The following is a 23,253-nucleotide window of genomic DNA, read 5'->3' on the forward strand; positions in this document are numbered from 1 at the left end:
GGGCTGAGTTAAATTTGGAGAGGCTTATTAAAGGCATTCGACAGCAACAGATACCGGATTTAGATAAGTTAGTGCATTTCATTTAATGATGCAGAAGGAATTTAAAGAGAATTTCAGCAAATATGAGAAAAAATCTTCAGAAAGATATATCCTACCTGAGCTTTGAGGCTAAAGCTAAAAATGTATATACCTATTACTTAACATAATTAAGCGTTCAGTTTGTTTGAAAACGTATGCATTATATATTTATGTATGTGCTACTGCATGCTTTTCCTGTGGCCTAGACGGTGATTGCGTGGACTATTGTAAGAATGGCTTCTTCATGGATGCCACAGAACATGAGTGTGAGCCATGCCATGTGTCCTGCCGCGCCTGTGGAGGACCGCAGTACAACGACTGTGACCAGTGTGAGGACGGCCTCACCCTGACCGCCGGCACCTGTCTGGAGCAGCAGACATGGGCGCTATGTCCCGAGAAGCAGTATAAAAATGGTATAGGACAGACACTGGAGCTTGTGGTAACAATGTTGTATATATTGTTTGTATTTGTGTCACAACAATCTAGTGCGATTGTGAACTGCTGTACTTTGGATTTGGTTGTTTTTTCTTGCTGGGCTGTGGTTTGTTCTTCGGGTTTGTGTATGGTTCGTGCTTCCTGTTTGGTTGTTGTTTGTACTTCCTGTTTGTTTGTGGTTTGTTCTTCCTGTGTGGTTCTTATTTCCGTTTGTGTGCAAGCAGACCAGGGTGTTTGTGAGGGGTGCCATCCCTCCTGTAAGACGTGCACTGGACAAGAGAAGAGAGACTGCCACACCTGTCCACCAGGTAAGGAACTAAAATTAAAAAGAAAAATCCCAAAAAATATCAATCAATAAAATCAAAGTGTTAAGTCATTTTGACTTAACACTTTGAACTGCAATTGTGCAAGTTGTTTAGGATCCTATTATGCCTCGATCTGATCGAGAGCGTAGAACTCAAGAATCAAACAACCAGTCGTTACTTACTTCAAAAATTCCAGATTATATATAGAAGTGAGCGAAAGTCTGTAGCCTCCTCTGATATGCCTCATTGGAAGTGAAACATATATTCACAAAGAGGTGAATTGAGGCTGTGGCACTTATATTAATAACACTTAAAAACAGTGTTCTACATACAGAATACGACTTCTCTCTGCAATGGAAAAAAACATCAAGTAGCACACCTTTCATGCTTTCCCTTTCATACCAATCGATCTTCTGGGGGCTCAGGTCGTTTTCTGACTGGCCAGCAGTCCTGCGTCTTCCAGTGCCCATCATCTTGGTTCGCTAACCAGACGTCCGGCCGCTGCCAGAGCTGCCTGCCTGGGTGTGAGATGTGTCTGGACTCCCTGAGCTGTGTCCAATGCCACAATGGATCCGCCGGGCTCTACCTGCAGGACGGGCAATGTGTGAACAACTGTGACAGGTGTGTGGTCCAGCATGACAAACTAATGAAGTAATAAAAAATAAAAAAACGAAAATATAAAAACTAACCATAGAGATAAACATAAAGGAGATGGGGATTAATAAAAAAAAATTCTCCTGCCCCTGCTCTTCTCCTCCCTGTCCTCCCCCTTTACTCCTACCCTACTCTTCTTCCTACTTCCACTCTCCATCTCCTCAACCTCCTCCACCTCCCCTTCTCCTCCACGTCCTCCCCCTTTCCCTTTGCGGCCCTCCTCCATCTGCTCCATTCAGGGGTTTTTTGTTGGAGCAGCAGTGCCATCCCTGTGCTCCAGAGTGTACCTCTTGCATGCTGAACGCCTCCCACTGTCTCAGCTGTGCTGCTCAGTACCTTCTGTTCGACCACACCTGCCTGGGCCACTGTCCCCTGGGCTTCTATGCCCAGGAGGTCCAATGTCTGCCATGCCCCCCAGACTGCAGGAGGTGCAGCGACGACGGCCTCTGTCAAGGTAGAAGCACGCTGCACCCACGCTAATTCCCCTCAAAACACAGGCTTTAATACTCCACCCTAATAGGAGGTCATCATACTAGAGTTTTCAACTCGGGTTTAACAAAAGTCAAGGCTGATTTACATCTGGACATAGACAATGTCCACAATTAACCTAGAAACCAAATCTATGAAATGCTTACTATTCAGCAGATGCATTTTTACAAATATTTCAGATATAAGGAGCCGGTAGGGCTTCTTGGGGCTTCTTGCTCAAAAATGCCTACAGGTCAACTACATGGACAGGAGGGTATTAAACCCAAAACCTTGAGGCTAGAAGGCAAAAACTTTAGACTTCTTCAGTTATTATAAATTAAGCTTTAAATTATATTCTTAATTCTGCAGTTATATACTGCGTTGTGTGGTGGACAAGCACACAGAGGCTCGGGACATATTTCACAACCGACACCAGAGTGGTGAATACGTTGCCTTAGAGACCGTCCCTGGGAGATTACATGGTGGAGCGGACGTCATGCCAAGTGTTTTGTTTTGATTGCTCTTGTTTTTGTATATAATAAAGTTTGTTGCAGTTATTAGGGGGCCTAGCACAAGGTGTGAGGCAACCTGTTTTATTCATGTTTTTATTATTATTATTCCGCAACGTTTGACTCTCACAGCCTAAACCGTTTCCACACTTTTTATGAAACTTCATACAGCTGTAGATGCTGACTCAAGATTAACAGAGAATAAATATTACACTGATTAGGCCAAAGGTGGCGCTGTAGTAATGGTCCAAAAATGCAAACTTTGATCAAGCATATCTCGTAACCTATTTGACTAACAGAAATGAAACGTTGAACACACATGCCTATCCTCATGATGAACAAATCTTCCTCGAGAACCTATGACTTCCATTGAAAAGAATTGCGGCCATCTTGAATTTTGTCGAAAAACACGAAATTCCTCTAAAACACATCATCTAAGGACCACTGTCTTCAATCTGACATAAAGGGAAATCTGTACAATAAAGAAGCACCCAAGAGCCATAAACAAAAAAAAAAAGGATGTGGTTTAAACGCGTAAAGACTTGCTTATATCAACCTCCAAATGGACTCCTACGATCTTGAATCCAATACAAAAGTTATTCAGCATAAAATTCTGAACAAGATTAAATCCACATATTTTCAATTAGGGCGTGGCATCGAAATGGGCGTGGCCTGCAACTAAAGTCACCACAGTTCGCAGACGGAATGTTTGATTTGAGCGGGACCAACTTAGTGGCTGTTGGGGACCAAAGTTCTAACTGCTCAAGTAAGATGAAGTCGATTGACAAATCAACATGGCCACCAGAGGCTCAAAATCGTCCAAATTTCACTTAACGCCAAAAGGCTAAGGCTAGGTTAACTTAACCCAATAATCATCAAACTTGGTGTAGTCAAAGCCACATGGGGCAAGATGAACCTCTCCAAATTGTATCCAGATAATGAGGATAGAAAAACAACAATAAAACAATTAAGGGAATATGCAACCTTTCCAAATTGTATCCAGATCGGGCAATAGGGGGAGCTATTTAAATTAACCGAATATGCAGACTTTTGACGGCCATATTTCCTGACCCCTTCCTACTGTCATGAAATCCTGTAGACATTTGTCTCTCCTCATGTTGAGCAAATGTTCCTAGGTAACCCAGAACCTCTAACAAAATGGCGGCTGAACGTCCAAATTAGCCCAATCAATGTTTGGTGACTAAAAGCGGAGTTACCTTGAGTCAATCATCGCCAAACTTGGTGTACTTAAAGAAGCATAGGTCAAGTTAACCAGACTGAACCTCATCTAAATAGGAGCATAGGCTATAGCGATCAATTGAAAACTTTAAAGACTCATCACTCCTCAGCCTTTTGATGTACGGTCCTGGATGTTTGTTCCCCCATCACCAGATCCACGCTGAGTCTATTCCCGCATTGTCAACCGTATGCCAACAAAAAAGGTCTTAATGGTCTTCGTCAGTGTCTTAATGGCCTGTCAGGGTCTTAATTGTCTATCAGGGTCTTATTGGTCTGCTTTAGGCTTGGTCCCCCTAAAATGCTGTTTGCAGCTTTAAACTATTATTATTATTATATACCTTTTTTTTGTGGTTGTTTGCCTTGGCCATGGAGGCTTCGAACGTCACAGTGGTAATGTTCAAATTACCAGAGTTTTGGGAGCAGTATTCCACTGCTCGGTTTGCCCATCATCATAGATGAGACAAATACTACTGTCATTGTTGCACTGGGCAGTTTCACAGCAGTTGGCGTCATATGTTTATCGAAGGATCCCGCTGAGGAAAACAAATACGGAACTAGAGCTGCAACTAAGCTCAAATTCACAGTGCAGACTGAAGTGTAAAAACATCAGGTTATTGCTCCAACGTCCCGAAACTATTAAAAGTAATATTAAATGATAAAAAAAAAAAATATCATAGCACAGAAAAAACATACAATGTTTGATATACATTTATATATATACAGTATACAAGGGATGTCCATGGTTAACCGGTCAACCGATAAGATCTTTAACCGGTAAATACTAACGGTTAAAAATAAATTAAATCATCTTAATTTCTCTAAGATGACAGGAGATCGTTAATTTTTATTGATATTGATACCATTTTCGAGACTCCTTGAAATATAACTAGTATTATTACTTTAATTGCTGATAAGATGATCGTAGTTCAAGATAGGACGTTAAACAGGTCATAATTCCGCAGTTGCTGTCATTGCCAGGACTCGGTGTGTCGAAGGCAACAGGATTAATGGACCACATGTTGGCGCTGGTGGGCAAGCATAAGCCTTGTTCCATTTTCAAAGAGCTCTTCCTTCAACAACTGCCAGCATCGGTCAGGTTAGCCTTGGCAAACACAGCTGGTCTAGACCTCTGGGCATTGGCTAGAGAGGTGGTCCCACTCCGCCACTAGGGGTGGACCTGCGCCCATGCCGCTCTCCACTTCGGTTGTGCCTTTGGATAGCCTCACTTCCTACCAAAGGCCACAGCGGCCGCAGCCCTCAGCATGGATCTACATGGCTGTGTTTAACCACGGCCAGTTGGGGGTGAAGGGCGGAGGTGCTGCACACCATGCAGCTTCAGCGTGTCAAGGAACATTGGGCCGGTTTCACAAGCAGCCGTGAGGGCCGGCCATTCAAGCAGCCTCCTTTTCAACACCCTGTCTGGACAGTGTTTTCTTTGCGATAGGGTGCCCAAGTGTGCCACCTCGCAGATCGATATCCAGGGAGAATGACAGGGGCCGTCACTGGAGGCTGCCAACGGCAGAAAGATCCAGACCTTTGGGCAGACGATTCTCCTTGGATTTCGTCATGGCCAATGGTGAGGCCCCTGCTCGATGCAGACTTCCTTTGTGCGATAGGCCTGGTGGATGTATAGAACCACCGCCTCATCCACGGCAAGGATTTGGGATTCCTACCCTGCATCCTCAGTGCGTTCTCCACAACAGCATCTTCCAGTGGACTCACTGTGTCCGACGGGTTTACCCGCCTGCGTGGGGAGTTCCCTGACCTCGCCGTGCCATGTTTTCCACTCTGTGATAAAACAAGGGGTGGAACACCACATTCCCACAACAGGCCCACCGTTTCTGACCCACAACTGGCGACTCGACCCAGCAAACATGCCATTGCGAAGGCCGAGTTCAGGAAGTGCGTAGGAATGGTCTGCCGGTCGAACAGGGGTCCTTGGGCTTGTCCCCTGCATGTGGTGCCAAACTCAGACAGCTGCTATTGGCTGTGTGGTGATTACTGCCTTCTCAAAGACTCCACCGTTCCAGACCAGTATCCAGTCCCAAATATCCAGGATTTTGCCCCCCGGCTGGCTGGAAGGGTTGTGTTTTCCGTGGTCGACCTGGTCCAGGGCTATCACTGTAATAAATCAGGGAATGTCCAAACAGATAGAGTTGGTTGAGTGTCACTTTACGTACACGCGTGTCTCTGCCGTAAACAGGTATAGCTGCCTCCTGCATGTGTCGTCACCGTCGTGCGTGTTATAGTGATAATGATACTATGACAATCACCAAGTACCTGTTCGGTGCACAGGCGGCGTATAATGGATTCCATGCTGAGGGACCTCAACATCCTGTTCGTCTACCAGGACTACATCCTCATCGCCAGCAGGAGGGAGAGTCTGTCCCACCGTTGTTTCCCTTTTGAACGCCTCAACAAGCGCACTCTCATTGTGACCCCAGCCAAGTGCCAGTTCAAGCGGTTGTCCATCGACTTTCTCGGGCATCACATCCCCAGGGATGGAGCTACGCCAATGCCTTCGAAGGTGGTTGCTGTGGCAGATTTCCCTCAGAACTGCAAGACCAGGGCTCTCTAGGAATGGTCTTCTAATACGGCAGGTTCGTCCCTCGCGCCGCTGACCTCATGTTGCCTCTGTACAAGGCCCTTCAAGGTAAAGCTGCTGAGGATGCTGTTCCCTGGTTGGAGGAGATGCTAAAGGCGATCTCAGATGCTAAAAGGACGAAATTGACCATGATGGCCCATCCGTGCCTCGGCGCGCCCACCACCCTCACGACCAACGCATCACATAACGCAGTCGGTGCCGTCAACCATTAGCTGATCGATGGCGTCAGGCAACCGCTCGCAACAGGGAAAACATTGTGCTTTTGACGGTGAGCTCCTCAACTCAACCTTGTTCTACTACACCATTCCCCTTTCCTGCTGGAAGCCCGCCCATTCACAGCGTTTTTCCACCACAAGCCCCTAGTGTTTGGCCAAGGTCGCTGAGCCTTGGTCCAACCGAATCATAGCACAGAAAAAACATACAATGTTTGATATACATTTATATATATACAGTATACAAGGGATGTCCATGGTTAACCGGTCAACCGATAAGATCTTTAACCGGTAAATACTAACGGTTAAAAATAAATTAAATCATCTTAATTTCTCTAAGATGACAGGAGATCGTTAATTTTTATTGATATTGATACCATTTTCGAGACTCCTTGAAATATAACTAGTATTATTACTTTAATTGCTGATAAGATGATCGTAGTTCAAGATAGGACGTTAAACAGGTCATAATTCCATCTTTACTATCTATTTTATATTGCTGGGAAAACAGGTTTTCGCCAAAATCTCAATCTCAATCATATTACTGAGCCGATCTGAACACATTTGACAGTGTTTGCGACTTTTTCTTAAGCTAACTAGCTCTATATCCTGCCGATTTTAACATGGATTTAAAAACTGGATTACACTTTTAGTAATCAATTTTTATCGATTTTATCGATTCGTTGTTGCAGCCCTATACGGAACATTGAAAGCCTCCTGGAGACGTTGGGTGTGGCGACCTCTACAGGTCTTGAGTGCCTGTGTGCACGTAATGGAGCCAGGTCAGAGTGTCAGGTGTGGCTGATTACACAGCAAAACGTTTTTCTACAATGGCTTGGCCCACTTCCTGCTTTTTGTTTGTTTTAAGTATTAGAAGTCAGTATTCTTTGGTTTATTGGTATACCAAATAAACCCACAAGACCTTTTTGCAAACTCAACAAACTTCTGGAAATTATATTCTTTGACATCTCATGGACTCAAGCATTGTCAGATTCTATTCTGCAGTCAGTCACCAGGGATGTTTATTGGAACCAGGAAAATCGGAGAAACGTCACTACATTGGGTTTGGACTAGTCAGACCGTGCCCGTCAGTTGCTGTCATTGCCAGGACTCGGTGTGTCGAAGGCAACAGGATTAATGGACCACATGTTGGCGCTGGTGGGCAAGCATAAGCCTTGTTCCATTTTCAAAGAGCTCTTCCTTCAACAACTGCCAGCATCGGTCAGGTTAGCCTTGGCAAACACAGCTGGTCTAGACCTCTGGGCATTGGCTAGAGAGGTGGTCCCACTCCGCCACTAGGGGTGGACCTGCGCCCATGCCGCTCTCCACTTCGGTTGTGCCTTTGGATAGCCTCACTTCCTACCAAAGGCCACAGCGGCCGCAGCCCTCAGCATGGATCTACATGGCTGTGTTTAACCACGGCCAGTTGGGGGTGAAGGGCGGAGGTGCTGCACACCATGCAGCTTCAGCGTGTCAAGGAACATTGGGCCGGTTTCACAAGCAGCCGTGAGGGCCGGCCATTCAAGCAGCCTCCTTTTCAACACCCTGTCTGGACAGTGTTTTCTTTGCGATAGGGTGCCCAAGTGTGCCACCTCGCAGATCGATATCCAGGGAGAATGACAGGGGCCGTCACTGGAGGCTGCCAACGGCAGAAAGATCCAGACCTTTGGGCAGACGATTCTCCTTGGATTTCGTCATGGCCAATGGTGAGGCCCCTGCTCGATGCAGACTTCCTTTGTGCGATAGGCCTGGTGGATGTATAGAACCACCGCCTCATCCACGGCAAGGATTTGGGATTCCTACCCTGCATCCTCAGTGCGTTCTCCACAACAGCATCTTCCAGTGGACTCACTGTGTCCGACGGGTTTACCCGCCTGCGTGGGGAGTTCCCTGACCTCGCCGTGCCATGTTTTCCACTCTGTGATAAAACAAGGGGTGGAACACCACATTCCCACAACAGGCCCACCGTTTCTGACCCACAACTGGCGACTCGACCCAGCAAACATGCCATTGCGAAGGCCGAGTTCAGGAAGTGCGTAGGAATGGTCTGCCGGTCGAACAGGGGTCCTTGGGCTTGTCCCCTGCATGTGGTGCCAAACTCAGACAGCTGCTATTGGCTGTGTGGTGATTACTGCCTTCTCAAAGACTCCACCGTTCCAGACCAGTATCCAGTCCCAAATATCCAGGATTTTGCCCCCCGGCTGGCTGGAAGGGTTGTGTTTTCCGTGGTCGACCTGGTCCAGGGCTATCACTGTAATAAATCAGGGAATGTCCAAACAGATAGAGTTGGTTGAGTGTCACTTTACGTACACGCGTGTCTCTGCCGTAAACAGGTATAGCTGCCTCCTGCATGTGTCGTCACCGTCGTGCGTGTTATAGTGATAATGATACTATGACAATCACCAAGTACCTGTTCGGTGCACAGGCGGCGTATAATGGATTCCATGCTGAGGGACCTCAACATCCTGTTCGTCTACCAGGACTACATCCTCATCGCCAGCAGGAGGGAGAGTCTGTCCCACCGTTGTTTCCCTTTTGAACGCCTCAACAAGCGCACTCTCATTGTGACCCCAGCCAAGTGCCAGTTCAAGCGGTTGTCCATCGACTTTCTCGGGCATCACATCCCCAGGGATGGAGCTACGCCAATGCCTTCGAAGGTGGTTGCTGTGGCAGATTTCCCTCAGAACTGCAAGACCAGGGCTCTCTAGGAATGGTCTTCTAATACGGCAGGTTCGTCCCTCGCGCCGCTGACCTCATGTTGCCTCTGTACAAGGCCCTTCAAGGTAAAGCTGCTGAGGATGCTGTTCCCTGGTTGGAGGAGATGCTAAAGGCGATCTCAGATGCTAAAAGGACGAAATTGACCATGATGGCCCATCCGTGCCTCGGCGCGCCCACCACCCTCACGACCAACGCATCACATAACGCAGTCGGTGCCGTCAACCATTAGCTGATCGATGGCGTCAGGCAACCGCTCGCAACAGGGAAAACATTGTGCTTTTGACGGTGAGCTCCTCAACTCAACCTTGTTCTACTACACCATTCCCCTTTCCTGCTGGAAGCCCGCCCATTCACAGCGTTTTTCCACCACAAGCCCCTAGTGTTTGGCCAAGGTCGCTGAGCCTTGGTCCAACCGCCAGCAGAGGCACCTCGCTTACGTCTCGGAGTTCACCACAGACATCAGACATTTTGCTGGTAATTGCAATGCCATGGCGGCCTGCCTCTTCCGAGCCGTCGGCAAGGCGTGCATTTAGACTTGACTACGCCAAGATCGCTGCTGACCAGGCCTCTGACCAGGAAGTCCAGGCCAACAGGACAGCCATCACGAGTCTGCAGCTGTCTGACATCCAGTTTGACTGCGCTATGAACTTGTCTGTTTTAATCAGGCATTTCCATAGATCATGAATGTCTAAATATTTTCATTTTAAGCTACGATTCTGAAGATTTTCAAAGATTCTTCAAAATTGTCACAGTACATAAAATTCTATACTGACGGTCCCCCTTATTGGTCCCCCTTATTGGTCGGAATGGCAAAAATGTATGCCAAGTTTCAGAAATGTTCAAACTTTTTCAAGACCTAAGTTACACCTAGGTCTGACAAATTAGAAAAAAAATTAGCCCTTGAGATAAGGGCCTCTGAATCAAAAAATTATAATAAAACCTAGAATAATAATAGGTATCCACAGATACACTGTGAATACTAAACAACAACATGTTGAATAAAAGGAAAGAGAGGGCATTCATCCCAGCCCTGTTCTAAGCATTAGCAAGTGCTGCTAAACAATAATAATAACATAAAGAGTAGGTTATGAATATCATCAATCACGGACGGAGCATTCAACACCTTGCAGAATGTCCTGACTTTGTAGCTATAGCTGACTCAACTCTCCGCTCTGTTCCCAGAATGTGCTCAGTTCTTCTTCCTGCACCAGGACACGTGTGTAGGCGCCTGTCCTGGTGGATATTATGCCAGCGAGCAGGAGTGCATGCATTGCCATGGCAACTGCATCTCATGTAATGGGCCAGAATCGGACGACTGCACATCGTGCCAGAACCCCAAGGCTGTGCGTTACTGCGGAGAGTGTCTGAATCAATGTCCCTTGAGTACCTACTATGATCAGCACACCGAGAAATGCCGTGGTAAGAGAATAGGACCCAATGAGGTTTCAGCATGCACTTGTTTGTTGCTTTGTACTTGTATTTTGTCTCACATGTCTTAATGAACTGTAACCTTATCTTTGTCACTTTAGATGAAAGAGCTCTTTTAGAGACAATGAAAGAACAGGTAGTGATGATACTAGGATAGAAAATATGAATAGTATCTAGATGTTTTAAGGATTGTTACATATTTACGTGACTATCAATAATATATATTTTTTTGCCATATTGCATGTATTTCAAATGGCCGCAGTGGCCATCTAAACTGTTGTTAACATGCTGCTCAAGTTGTATCACCTGTATCAAGGTGATATTTAACCTTTACTTGCATTTTCCGTTAGGTAACCATATCAACAAAAGGTTAAATACTTTTTTAAATGTCTCTCTATGTTGTTCACCCAGACTGCGCAGAGTCGTGTCTGACCTGCTCAGACCACGAGTCCTCCTCCTGCCTGAGCTGTAAGGACAACAGACGTCTAGACGAGATGGGCCACTGCGTGTGGTACAGCCAGTGCTCCGTGCACACCTACATTGATGAGAAAGGCCAGTGCCTGCTGTGTGACCCACTCTGCAACCGCTGCTCAGGGCCTGGGAAGGGCCGCTGCCTCAACTGCGCTACTCTCTTCCTTCTGAGTAAGCCCCAACAACTCACTTAAAATACCCTAGCCTAGCATGTTAGAAGGCGCAAGAATACGATTTGACAAAATTTTGGAGACATTCCCTGAGATATTTCTGACATATTTCGCAGGCCTGGAGAATAAAATGTCTTTGCGTGCAAACGGCGGTTTCAGCAAAGCTGAAAGTGTTTCCGTGGTGTAGCTGAATAATTGTTCATAGTTCAACCCCAGTCAAACAGTCAGTGTGATTGCTGTTTGTCACACAGTGAGCTATAAACAACATATTTCCTAAGTTTTGCAATCTATAATTACTGCATACTAACATTAACTTCCCACACAAAATAATACTCACGCAAGAAAAATCATAGAATAAAAGTCACCACCAATATAATTATATTTGAACATGATTTTATATTGTATCACAGAACAATGACAATGACTCTGAATAAAACCAAATGGTGATAACAGATGAGAACCTTCCAACCGTTGGGTACAACATTTACGGAGCAGATACGATATAACCTTGTTCAAATAATTACATTTTAACATGTTTTTATATCGTATCATAGAACAATGACTCTGAATGTGTCCGGATGTGTCAGACTTTTCTCCGAAATGTCTCCAGGAATGTCTCCGAAATGTATCAGACTTTTAGTAAGACCCAGCTGTCTGTCGAGCTGCGCATTCCGCCCTTTGACTTGTGTCAAGACCAATCCGCCATCCGATGTCCTGCCCAAATTGCTGGGATATTCCTCCAGACTCTCTTGTTTAACTGAAGTTTCCCAAAAGAGATTGGACATCAGGGCTAAGTCTGAGTGACACAGGCTATCATCTGGCCCAAATGCAACTGCACACATTTCTTTCAGAAAACGGATTAGAAAACAAAAGTACTTCGTCAAAATGTTTCCACAGTGAGCCAAGCTCGTTCAAGAGAATCCAAAGAAGCTAAAGTTTATATATTTTTGCATTATGTTTTATTACATTTGTATGTATAATATAATGTATGTTTACTTCCTATTAGCATTTCTGCTCCGTTAAAAAAGCCAAAAGAGCTGTAACAACTTTTGCTAATCCATAAATGTATGAAATCCAGAATTTATTCATTTTTCCTTTGTCTGTCAGACAACACCTGTATTGTGGAGTGTCCTGCTGGTTACTACGGAGATAGAGAGGAGATGGCGTGCAAGCGATGTCACGAGAGCTGTGTGTCGTGTGTGGGACGACACAGTGTAGAGTGTGTGACCTGTAAACCTGGCCAGTTCTACCATGGGCAGAGCTGTGTGGAGAGCTGCTCAGAGGGGTGAGAGCACCAACACTGTACAACGTTCACTCACTCACTCTCTTCTTCAGTATCCATATGCATGTTCAACAGCATGATCCCTTGTTCCTGTCCTCTCCAGTCATTACAGCAACACCACCTCTGGGCTCTGTGAGCGCTGCGAGCCGTCCTGCAGCCGGTGTTCTGGGCCCAGTAGCCACCACTGTCTGGGCTGTCGGGAGGATTACTGGTACCACACACAGTCGGGGAGGTGTCTGAAGGCCTGTCCCCTTGGTTACTACCATGACACCTTGTCCAAAACATGCCGCAAGTGCCACCCTAGCTGCAACACCTGCAACGGTACCTGCTACCGTGCTATTAACAGTTTAACACATTAAGATTATAAATACAAGGGAAGATGGGAAAGGGATTGATATAGAAGGAGCCAGCTAGTCCTTGCCTATAAGCTAGTCCTTTTGTTGGGCCTCCAACAAGGACACAGGAATTAAGATAAGTACAAAATTAAAGGGGACATATTATGAAAACAGCATTTTTCCTGGGATTTGGGGTGTTGTTGTGGGTAGATGGTGCTCCCACACCCATACAAACTTTGAAATAAGTCTGTACATGATTTTTTGAGTGAGATACGCATTTCTGGAAGCAGCCCGCCTCCAGCTACCAAACGAGCGAGTCAGTTTCGGCGCCCCCTCCTACGTAGGAAGGGGGCACATTTGAATATTACCTCCCACTTCCCCACTCCCCTCCAATCAGAGCATCGCTAAGATTTTGTGGACCAGCGGACGAGCAGCTCCGGCGGGGGGAACTCGGCGCTAGCCCTGCAGCTAAGCTCCGGGAGTACAATCACTTTCTCTGGCGCCGAGCTCACCCCGCCGGAGCTGCCGCCGAAGGGAAGTCTGGAGGAGGAGGCATGGAGTAGAAAGGGATTGAACTCCCGGAGCTGAGCTGCCGGACTGCCGCCAAGCTACCCCAGCCGGAGCTGCTCGTCCGACGGAGCTGCTTGTCCGCTGGAGCTGCCACCTAGCTTCGGCGCCAGTTCAGCTCCAGCTCCGTCAGCTCAGCTCCCGGAGTACAATCCTTTTCTTCTCCATGTCGCGGTTCATGGACTTCAGAGAGTCAATGCCAAAGCTCTTCCCCCCAATCCCTTCTCCTCCATGCTGTGGTTCAGTCTGACAGCTCATTGCTCAATAGGCAGCAGCTCATTTGCATCAATGCTACAGACACCAGAAACAGCGCATTCTGAAGGGACTGAAACGGGAATAGCGGTAGACGATATTTTTTTTCCTAAAAGCTATTTCCAGCAAACCGCTTCAAAAACATGTTTTCTGGAACTCAATTACTAGGGTTTACTTGTTGGGAAAACACCATAATATGTCTCCTTTAAGTGTTACATGCAGAGTTCAAATTGAAACACAATCAATTGTATTGCTGTTGGCTAACATTACTATTTTCACCTGACATGCGGAACACCCAGGGTTCGAGTTATAATTCCATCTTTGTGGGGGTCTCTGGAAGTTGTTGACGGGGGGCAACTTGGCAAGTAGCCGCTCATTATCGAAAATAAGCCCCTTCAGGTCGAAGCAAGACACATCCGTTTCGCGTCGGTGTCCGGTTGGCCCTGTCTGGGGTTATTTTCCCAATAATGACCAGCGTTCTATTATCCCTTACTTAACGTCAATATTACTCTGTATGTGGAAGGGAAAATAGCTTTATTTGTAATTACAATATTATGCTGCGGTATTTTCAGAGACCCCCACAGATATTTGATTTTGCTGCTTTCATGGGAGCCAGACCTCTCTCTATGGGAGCTCAGCTCCCACTGGCTCCCACCTAACTCGAACCCTGGGAACACCTGAGGGAAGATCACATAATTGTGCTTTTACAAGCCAGTTTGGTTTGTATAGTCAAGATTGCACCCTATGTTTTTTATTTTGTAATGCTTCTGCTCTGTTTTTATTGTGATTCATTATATTAGTAAGTACAAATAATAACAGTTCTTATAATTGTTTTATTATTATTAGGGGTCCTACAATATCCGTAGGAACCCTATTGTATTTGTTTGAATTATTTATTAATTTTGACAAATTCGGCCATATATCAAAAAACGACATGGTCAAAAGTTGCACAAATTATAATAAGCAGTTGAATTGTAACATACTCAACAGGCTGCCTTTTCCACTAGAAAAGTACAACATGCAGGAAATTACATAAAACTTTCAAGGTGCAACCCCCAAGGTCAGACCACTTAGATTTGATGCAATTGCTACAACTCAACCAAAACACCCACACCGCTTTGGTGCTGGAGGTGGTAAAGTCTTCAAACTTGGCACACATGTACCAGGTGACATCGAGACTATATGGTCTTTAATATATAATAATAAGCCCAAAGACGAAAATATATGCACATCTAAACAGCTTTACAACACGTTTTATCCGCTATAACTTTGCATCAAAACCCCGTAGGTTCAGCTGTCAATGATGGCTAGTGAGAGGAGATGCCATAGTATACCCATGCAATTATTTTCGTCTAGATCTGAAAAAAAGCATTTGTTGAAGTTTGTCTATCTAAACGGCAGCTTCTCCAACGTAGGCTGGGCCTTACACTGGACGGTAAACATGTCATTTCGCAAACGTCTGTTTGACACTGGGTGCGAACCCCGGTAAAACAAGGTATACAAATGACAATTTACCATACCTACCATGCTCAGCATACATCCATGTAAGGAAGACGTCTCTTTCTAAGAATATAGTATAAGCTGCCCTTGACAACATACATGTCCATGTGGTACTGCACCCACAGGTGGCGCTATTGTAAAAAACAATGAATTTGGCTTATTTCTCCTCACCAGATTGACCTGGACTCAAAATTATTTCATAATAGTAATCTCTGGAATCAGATGCATCTATAAAACCCGGGTCTTATGCCCTAACAAATATTACTTTTCAGACAATTTCATATTGAAGCCAAACATGATAAAATGATTCATGGGCTACAAAAATTATCAAAAATTCACCAAAATCGCCACATAAAATCTTTAGACCAAGCCTCACAAAAATCATCTAACAGAATTTTTTTTATTTAGTTCTATTTGAGAAATATTGTCCAATAAAGTTGGAGCAGTTAGCCCATTTTTCTTATGACCATTTTGTTACTGTATAAAAAAACATACGACTATTATTAGGTGGATAACAATACCCCCCACTACCCATGAATCCAAATTGTGGTACTGCACCCAAAGGGGGCGCTATTTAAAATAAATTATGAACTAGCATTATTTCTCCCTACCAGATTGACCTGGACTCAAAATCTCTAAAATCAAAAATGTTTACTTTTCCCACAATTTGATAGAAAACTCAACCCATTTTGCCTATATGACAATTTTGTTATTGTATAACTTACGGCTATCATTAGGTGGATACCATTAACAGTGCAAACTTTTAAGAAAGCTCTTAATTCTCTTGTGAAATGTGTGCTTGGAGTTTTCTTGATGTGGGCTTATCAATAGACATTTTCACTATGTGAATGAGGCTTCCTGCGGTTCAGGAATGTCTGTGGCTCAATGGGGTAATGCCTTGTATTGGTGATCCTTAGGTTGAGAGTTTGAATCCTGAATAGAGCATTATGAACAAGCTGAACATGACATTGCCACTCATTTAAGTAACATAACATTGAACAGCACCTGAGATTCATCAGGCAATCAACATTCCGGCTCATTAGTTTCACAGAATCTGACTGCCAAGACACAATATGGCATTAAGGGGAACTTCTTCGTTAACAATTTTTCCTTCATAATTAACTGTCATATTTATATTTCTTCCGTTAGTGTTCTTGCCTACAAATGTTTAATTTCCCCAGAATTTCAACGATTTTTCAGGTATATGCTTTTAAGAAAGCCCTTAATTCACTTGTGTGCTTATCAATAGAAATTTTCACCATGTGAATGGACTGCAGTTCAGGTTTATAAGTGGCTCAATGGGATAATGCCTACAGGTGATCCATAGGTTGAGGGTTCGAATCCCGATTAGAGCATTATCAACAAGCTGAAGATGACATTCGGCCATTACTCTGCGGCTCACCTGAAAGCCGAGGCACAGTATTGCATTACCCCGTTAATCACCGCTTGCGGTTATATTTATTATTAATTTAGGTCTATGGTCATGGTGTGTGAGACAAATAATTCACCCCGTTGCAGTTCTGAAGAAGCTGATTTCTCTCTTTCCAGGTGAGGGCCCTCTCGCCTGTGAATCGTGTTACAAAGGATACGACTTCTTGGTTGGCATCTGTGAATCTCAATGTATGCTGGGTTTTTATGCTACACCCCAGGTAATCCACATTGCATGTGTAAAATACTTTTCTTTTTAGATGTTCTCTTAAATGTAGTGACTATCCCTTTCTGATGGCTATTCAATCATTTTTGCAAAGCAGGTAGGTATCCATTGTGCTTTCACTTCTGCTACATGTTCCTTCTCAAGGTTTCCTCCTCTCCCACATGGGATTTGGGTTTAGTCCTAGTTTTCTTTTAAGGGCTCAGGGGCTTTGAATCCACTATCCACGATTATTGAAGCGTTAGCTATAGCTACATATATCTAGCCAGATTAGTGTGGAAATCATTCCTCTGGTTCAAGCATGGTTGCCAGTCACTCAATTGGTCCATTAAGTCCACCCACCAAGAAATCAGTTCCTGCTGCTCATTCCTGTTCTGGATCCTGAGGCCTCTGTGTGTGTGTCAGGCAAGGTGATGCCCGGTAGGTGGGCCGCAGGGTGTAGCACAAGGAAACGCTCTAACCCGCTTTCTTTCCAAGGAGTCCGCCCATTGGGAGCCAAACTGCCAGCCGTGTGAGCCCAGCTGTCTGGACTGCCGCGGCCCCAGCCAATGGAACTGCACCGTGTGTCCAAGCCTCCAGCTGCTGTCTGAGGACGGCCGCTGCATGTCCTGCTGCAGCAAGGAAACGCACAGCGACCGTAGGGAGCCCATACCGTACGAATGTTGCGACTGCCAGGCCTCCATAGGTATGGAAAGATGAGCAAACGCATGAACATGTAGAGATACAAATTATCCAGGGTTAGGGAGTTAGTTTTTCCAGAGAGAAAGGGAGTATACCATATATTAGGCCAATTGGCATTCCTAATGATGCTGATGTACACGCTACAGTTATCTGATACTGCTCGATCACATTGACAGGATTTGGGGGGGATTTTTCATGTTCATGTTGAAGTTGTCATTCTTTAGTGTTATTGAATCTAATTGAATCTATTGTGATTCAAGCCCAGTGCCTTTTACCTCCCTCTTCGACAGCCCCTCACTGACACGCTTAATTTCTCTTCCTCAGTGGATTGTGTCCCGGGTTTCAACGTGGTGCCGAGGGGAGCTGAGGAGCTGGCGGGCAGCCGGGCCGGGCTTTGGGTGGCTCTCTGCGTCCTGCTGACCGGAGCCATTGGTGGGACGCTCTTCCTCCTCCTCCAGGCTCGCTCCAAAGCCCAGCCGGTGTTCAGAGCCCTCAAGGCCAAGGCCGGTGGCTACCAGAAACTCGATGGCCGGAGGGTGGGCTTGGCGCGGACCGCCGCCACCTCGTCCCTTGGTCAGTACAGCGACCACATCGTCCAGAGCGATGGTCGAGACGATGAGGACGGCGAGGAAGAGGATGAGGAAGAGGAGAACATTGTGTACATGGGCCAGGATGGAACAATGTACCGCAAGTTCAGGTACGGACCCCTGGATGAAGACGAGGAGGTTGAGCTGGAGTACGACGACGAGAGCTACTCCTTCAGATCCCCGTGATCGACCAATCTCCACCTCTCAAGAGGTTTAAAGGCGGCTGTAGGAAGGATGGGGGAGACATAAAGAGAGAGGAGCAGAAGACACGAAGTGTTTGAGAATATAGAATCCCCCCAATTCCTATATGGTGGAAGCCCACCACATCCCGTGATGCATTTCGACGTTCTGATGCTCTATTGGTCAGAAATGAGCCAGGAGAGGCCCAGGCTCTCATAGCTGATGTATGGCAATGCAATTTCTGTAAAATAGTAAGTCTTACCTAAAGCACTTGTAACTCAGGATAGGTTCAACATTAAACACTATTGCAACTTGAGCCATTCAACTAATGGCCTAATGTTATTGTAAAAGATTTTTTTTATTTTTTATAGTTTAACTTTTTTCTTACTCCACTCAAATACACTTTAAGAACTCAATATAAAAAGGGTAAAGAAATTATTAAGTAAATAATGTGTCAATTCTTCATTTTCATTTTTTTTCATCCAGGGAAATCTGTATGAAGTTTTTAAATGAAACCTGGTCTCAAATGGTATTACTTAAATATAATATTGCACAAATATTTTATACAGGGGATAATGTGTGATAATATTAGAGGTTATAAATAGCAATTTAAATTATGTAACACTTGATGTTAACTTTATTTACATTGATGAACTACTGCATGATGTTATCAAATGAGAACAATCTATGGATTGCAGATAATATGGGTGGAACAGCTATAGAGCGGCACATAATTCATATTTAAAATAATAATTAAACATGTTTAGTACATCCAAGTCACATTTACTGTCTTGAGTTGTTTGAGGAAAAGGTTTGATATTATGGATTAACTAATGGCAACCATGTTCTCCCTCTTTAACACAATCCAGATTACAATTAAAGACAATAACAAATGTCTATTGGTCATTGAAGAGTCAAACAAAGACGCCTTGATGTTACAACATGAAGCTCAGTAACCCTTTCCCAGATCTAGGAATAAACACCTGACTACACTCTAGTTTTGTCATCATTTCCTAACGGAAAAATCGTTTTTTTTATTCAGGCTATATAATGGTTCCAACCACAAATCATAAGCGGGATAAGAACCATAGGCGTCCAGATCCCTGTGCCTCTATAAATGTGATATTCAAATATGGCCTAACATTTATGTTGAAAAAGCAGAGCTCCAATAAATGTGCTGTTTTGTGTTCTCTGACTTATTAAAACAGAAAGAACTGTATTGTTTAAATTAATAGTTACTCCTCTGAACCACAATTGCCCAGGATCAGAGTGGGAAAAAAATGGGCTTTACTGTTTAAAAATGTGTTTTGATGTGCTGAGATAACACAAGTGATTCAGAAATTGTTTTAAGTAAACACTTTTAGTGACCTTGTTGTTTTGGTTTGCTTGTTAGTTGGAATGTTATGAGTAATGCGTAACAACACCCCCACACACAGACGCACACACAGGTATCTATAATGCAATTTGTCAAAGGAGACATATCATGGCGTTTTCACAAGTTAACATTTGAGTTCCAGAAAAAATGTTTTTGAAGCTGTTTGCTGGAAATAGCTTTTAGGAAAAAAAATCTCGCCTACCGCTATTGCCCTCTGTTTCAGTTCCTTCAGAATGCGCTGTTTCTGGTGTCTGTAGCTTAAATGCAAATGAGCTGATGCCCATTGAACAATGAGCCGGCAGACTGAACCACAGCATGGAGGAGAAGGGATTGGGGGGAAGAGCTTTGGCGTTTGCGGACTCCTGGGGGCAATTGCTCTGTCGCTAGTTTAGCCACTTTTTAGAGTTTAACACGGTTTTAAACTCGTCGGTGACGCAAGAAGCCACGTGACGTCTTAAGCTCCATTGCTGTGTCATATGCAACTGGTTTAGTTAAACTAATCCGAAAACGCGGTTATATGCTATAGACCCTAGAGTATCTGTGGTATAAAGGCTGGGACGAATTTTGAATTATAAATATGTACCCTTTATGTTGAAAGTATAGGCCGTCGTGATTCCCATTGAAACGAATGGCGCGGTGATTATTCTTCAAAACGAGAGCTGGTAAATTGTGAGAAATGAATTAAACTGTAATCAGACAACGCGGTTATATGCTTTTGACCCTAGAGTATCTGTGGTATAAACGCTGGGACGAATTTTGAATTATAAATATGTACAATCCATAATGTTAGCTCTGTCCCATAGCTCAGCGGACGAATGCCTCCTATTGCCAAGTCGTAGCTACGGTCTGTCCTATTTATGTGAAAAACTTTATATTTGGATTGTAAAATGCATGAAAATATAAATGAATGATCTTAATTTCTTTTCTTTGGCAAGTGACCATGGTATATCGGGATAATGCCCTTTGAGGTGTCAAAGACATGTTTGAAAGATCGTAATTAAAGGGGACTACTTTTGGAGGGAGATGAACTCAAACAGAATATACATTTAATAAGCATGCAATACGAATAAGAAAAAGCATAATTATTAAAGTATTTCAATTGTTTTATTATGTTGGAAAGCAAGAGGTAGAATAAATGGGATAATCAATCTTATTAAAAGGGTTTGTGCAACCAACCGAACAACAAGACTTCAATTCAATTCAGTTTATTTAAGAAGGGGACAGTGCAAATTAATAAAACACATGATAATACATGGGTTAAAAATGCCAGAATTAGCAAAAAGGCTATTTTTCATCTGTAGTCCCCTGGCAATGAAAATACAATTAAACAACATAAAAACAACAACATAAACAGGACGTAACCCCACAGCACAAAACAGGGCATCACAGAACCAACTGAAGAACTGAGGTAAAACAGAACACAAAATACAAAGCACTAGCGAAAAAATAAAATACATAGTGTGTTGACCACATGCAACAACAAATGATTTTAGTGCTGACATGTACTGTATATGTATTGATCATCCATTTTCTTAACTGCTTACTAAACGATTTGTATGTGTTTAGTTCCCTGATATGTTGTGGGATTGAATTCCATTCCTTTGCACTTTTGACGGACCAGGCTGACTGAGAAAAAAATCTTTTTCGTAACGGAATAACACAATCACCCCTTGACGATCCCCTTGTGACACGATCAGTACCTGTTCTTCTATTGATGTACTCAGCAAGTGGTGGTGGAGCTAGATCGTGAGTGACCTTAAAAACCAAGCACACATTGAAATATTTTTGGAGGGCTTCCCAGCTTAAAAGCTGGTACTTTTTTTTAGAATTGAACAGTGGTGGAAGAGTTTGGGTTTTTTATCTAGAATTTTTATTGCTTGTTTGTATTGTGATTCAAGTGACTTTAATGTGCTCAAATTGGCCTGCGACCAGCTTGTCAGACAATAATTCAGATGACTAAAAATCATAGAGTGTAGAAACATTTTGGCAGCCTCTGTAGACAAGTAATTTCTAATGGAACGAAAATTTGCAATATTGAATTTAGTAGTATTGCAGGTTTTTTTGACATGTGTCTTAAAGGAAAGGTTTGAATCAATTAACACCAAGATATTTAAATTCACTCACAACCTCGTAATTTTTCCCCCTCTACAATTATGTGATGGTCACTAGTGGGTTTATTAGTTTTACAAAGAACATGCTGACTGCTTTTGAGACATTTAATTGCAGGCAACAGTCTCTCAGCCATGTTGTAACCTGAGCCATGGATCTAGTAAGCTTATCTACAACATCTACCTTGGATCTGCCATGTACAAAAAAACATCTGCATACATTATAGTTTCAACCTCAGGACACACAGATGCAAGGTCGTTAATATAAATAATGAACAAGAGTGGACCAAGAATGGATCCCTGCGGCACACCAGTGGGCAACTGCAGTGACTTTGATCTTTGATTATTTATGGAAACTGACTGAGACCTGTATGTTAAATATGATCTCACCCATTTCATTGCACCATTACAGAAATTAAATTTAGATAATATGATTGACCGTATCAAAAGCCTTCCTAAGATCAAGAAATACTGCACCTACAACACCACCCAAATCAAGAGAGATGTAGCTGTCTCTGTTGAATGTTTGGTCCTAAAGCCAAACTGCATGGGGTGGAGAGAGGTTGAGCTGTTGTCAAGATGGAAAATAATCTGCTCAGCTACCCATTTTTCAGCAATTTTGGATGCTGTCGGGAGAATACCGATAATAATTAATAATTACTTAGGGATTTTAGATCCCCGGATTTGTAGATTGGAGTGACAATACCTGATTTCCATGCATTTGGAAACTGTCCAATTGATATTGACTGATTAATAATAAATGTAATAGGATAAGCCAGAACTGAGCCCAGGTCTTTAAGCATAGTCGAATCCATCCCAAACCTATCTTTTGCCTTAGAAGGTTTGAGGGACCTGATGGTTTTCATGACCTGTGACTCAGTGATGTTAGTTAGGCTAAAGGCAGGTTCTACTATGTTGGCTGGCTCCACTCTGCCCTGAGGCCTGTTTCAGGTAGCTGGTTTAACATACTCTGAGTTTAATCCTGCACTCTGAGTTGGTTGACTCAGAGTTCAGGGTTGAAAAGCAACTCTGGGTTTTCGGTTTCAGAACAGTGGGGTGTTCCACAAAGCCGGTTTTATCACATAACCGGGTAAGTTAACCCAGGGTTTGCTGTAACCCTAGGTTTTCCGTTCCAAAAGGATCACGGTATGTTAGTTGCTATAGCAACATATGCTCTGAATCAAACCTGGTCGGACCAGGTTTTGCGCAGGTTAAGTTTGAAACATAACCCGGTTTTGGTTATTTCAACGGGCGTTCACCGCAGATTTCATGTGGTCACAATGGCATGCCCTTTTGATGAGAGAACTGCTGATATCAGGAGATGCCCCTGACTGCAGCCCGCAGACGGAGCCCACATGGAGGGGGCGGCACTCAGTCCACATGGAGGGGGCGGGTACTCCGCCCACATGGACGGGGCGGGCACTCAGTCCACATGGAGGGGGC

General features: G+C 44.0%; 1 protein-coding gene across 1 annotated transcript in view; it reads left to right on the plus strand.

The window, feature by feature from the left end:
* The window catches only part of LOC130401510 (proprotein convertase subtilisin/kexin type 5-like), an 81,580-nt gene extending 61,900 nt beyond the window's left edge, over window positions 1-19,680 (plus strand). The window contains exons 17-26 of the mRNA XM_056605319.1: window positions 285-821; window positions 1,244-1,439; window positions 1,712-1,926; window positions 10,406-10,642; window positions 11,063-11,293; window positions 12,400-12,577; window positions 12,678-12,895; window positions 16,777-16,877; window positions 17,357-17,564; window positions 17,885-19,680. Of these exons, the coding sequence (XP_056461294.1) occupies window positions 285-821; window positions 1,244-1,439; window positions 1,712-1,926; window positions 10,406-10,642; window positions 11,063-11,293; window positions 12,400-12,577; window positions 12,678-12,895; window positions 16,777-16,877; window positions 17,357-17,564; window positions 17,885-18,333 (2,570 nt within the window). The 3' untranslated portion in view covers window positions 18,334-19,680. The remainder of the gene's footprint in view (window positions 1-284; window positions 822-1,243; window positions 1,440-1,711; window positions 1,927-10,405; window positions 10,643-11,062; window positions 11,294-12,399; window positions 12,578-12,677; window positions 12,896-16,776; window positions 16,878-17,356; window positions 17,565-17,884) is intronic.
* The last annotated feature ends 3,573 nt before the right edge of the window (window positions 19,681-23,253 follow it).

The sequence above is a fragment of the Gadus chalcogrammus genome, chromosome 13 (genome assembly GCF_026213295.1).
Source record: "Gadus chalcogrammus isolate NIFS_2021 chromosome 13, NIFS_Gcha_1.0, whole genome shotgun sequence".
NCBI classification, from domain to species: Eukaryota; Metazoa; Chordata; class Actinopteri; order Gadiformes; family Gadidae; genus Gadus; species Gadus chalcogrammus.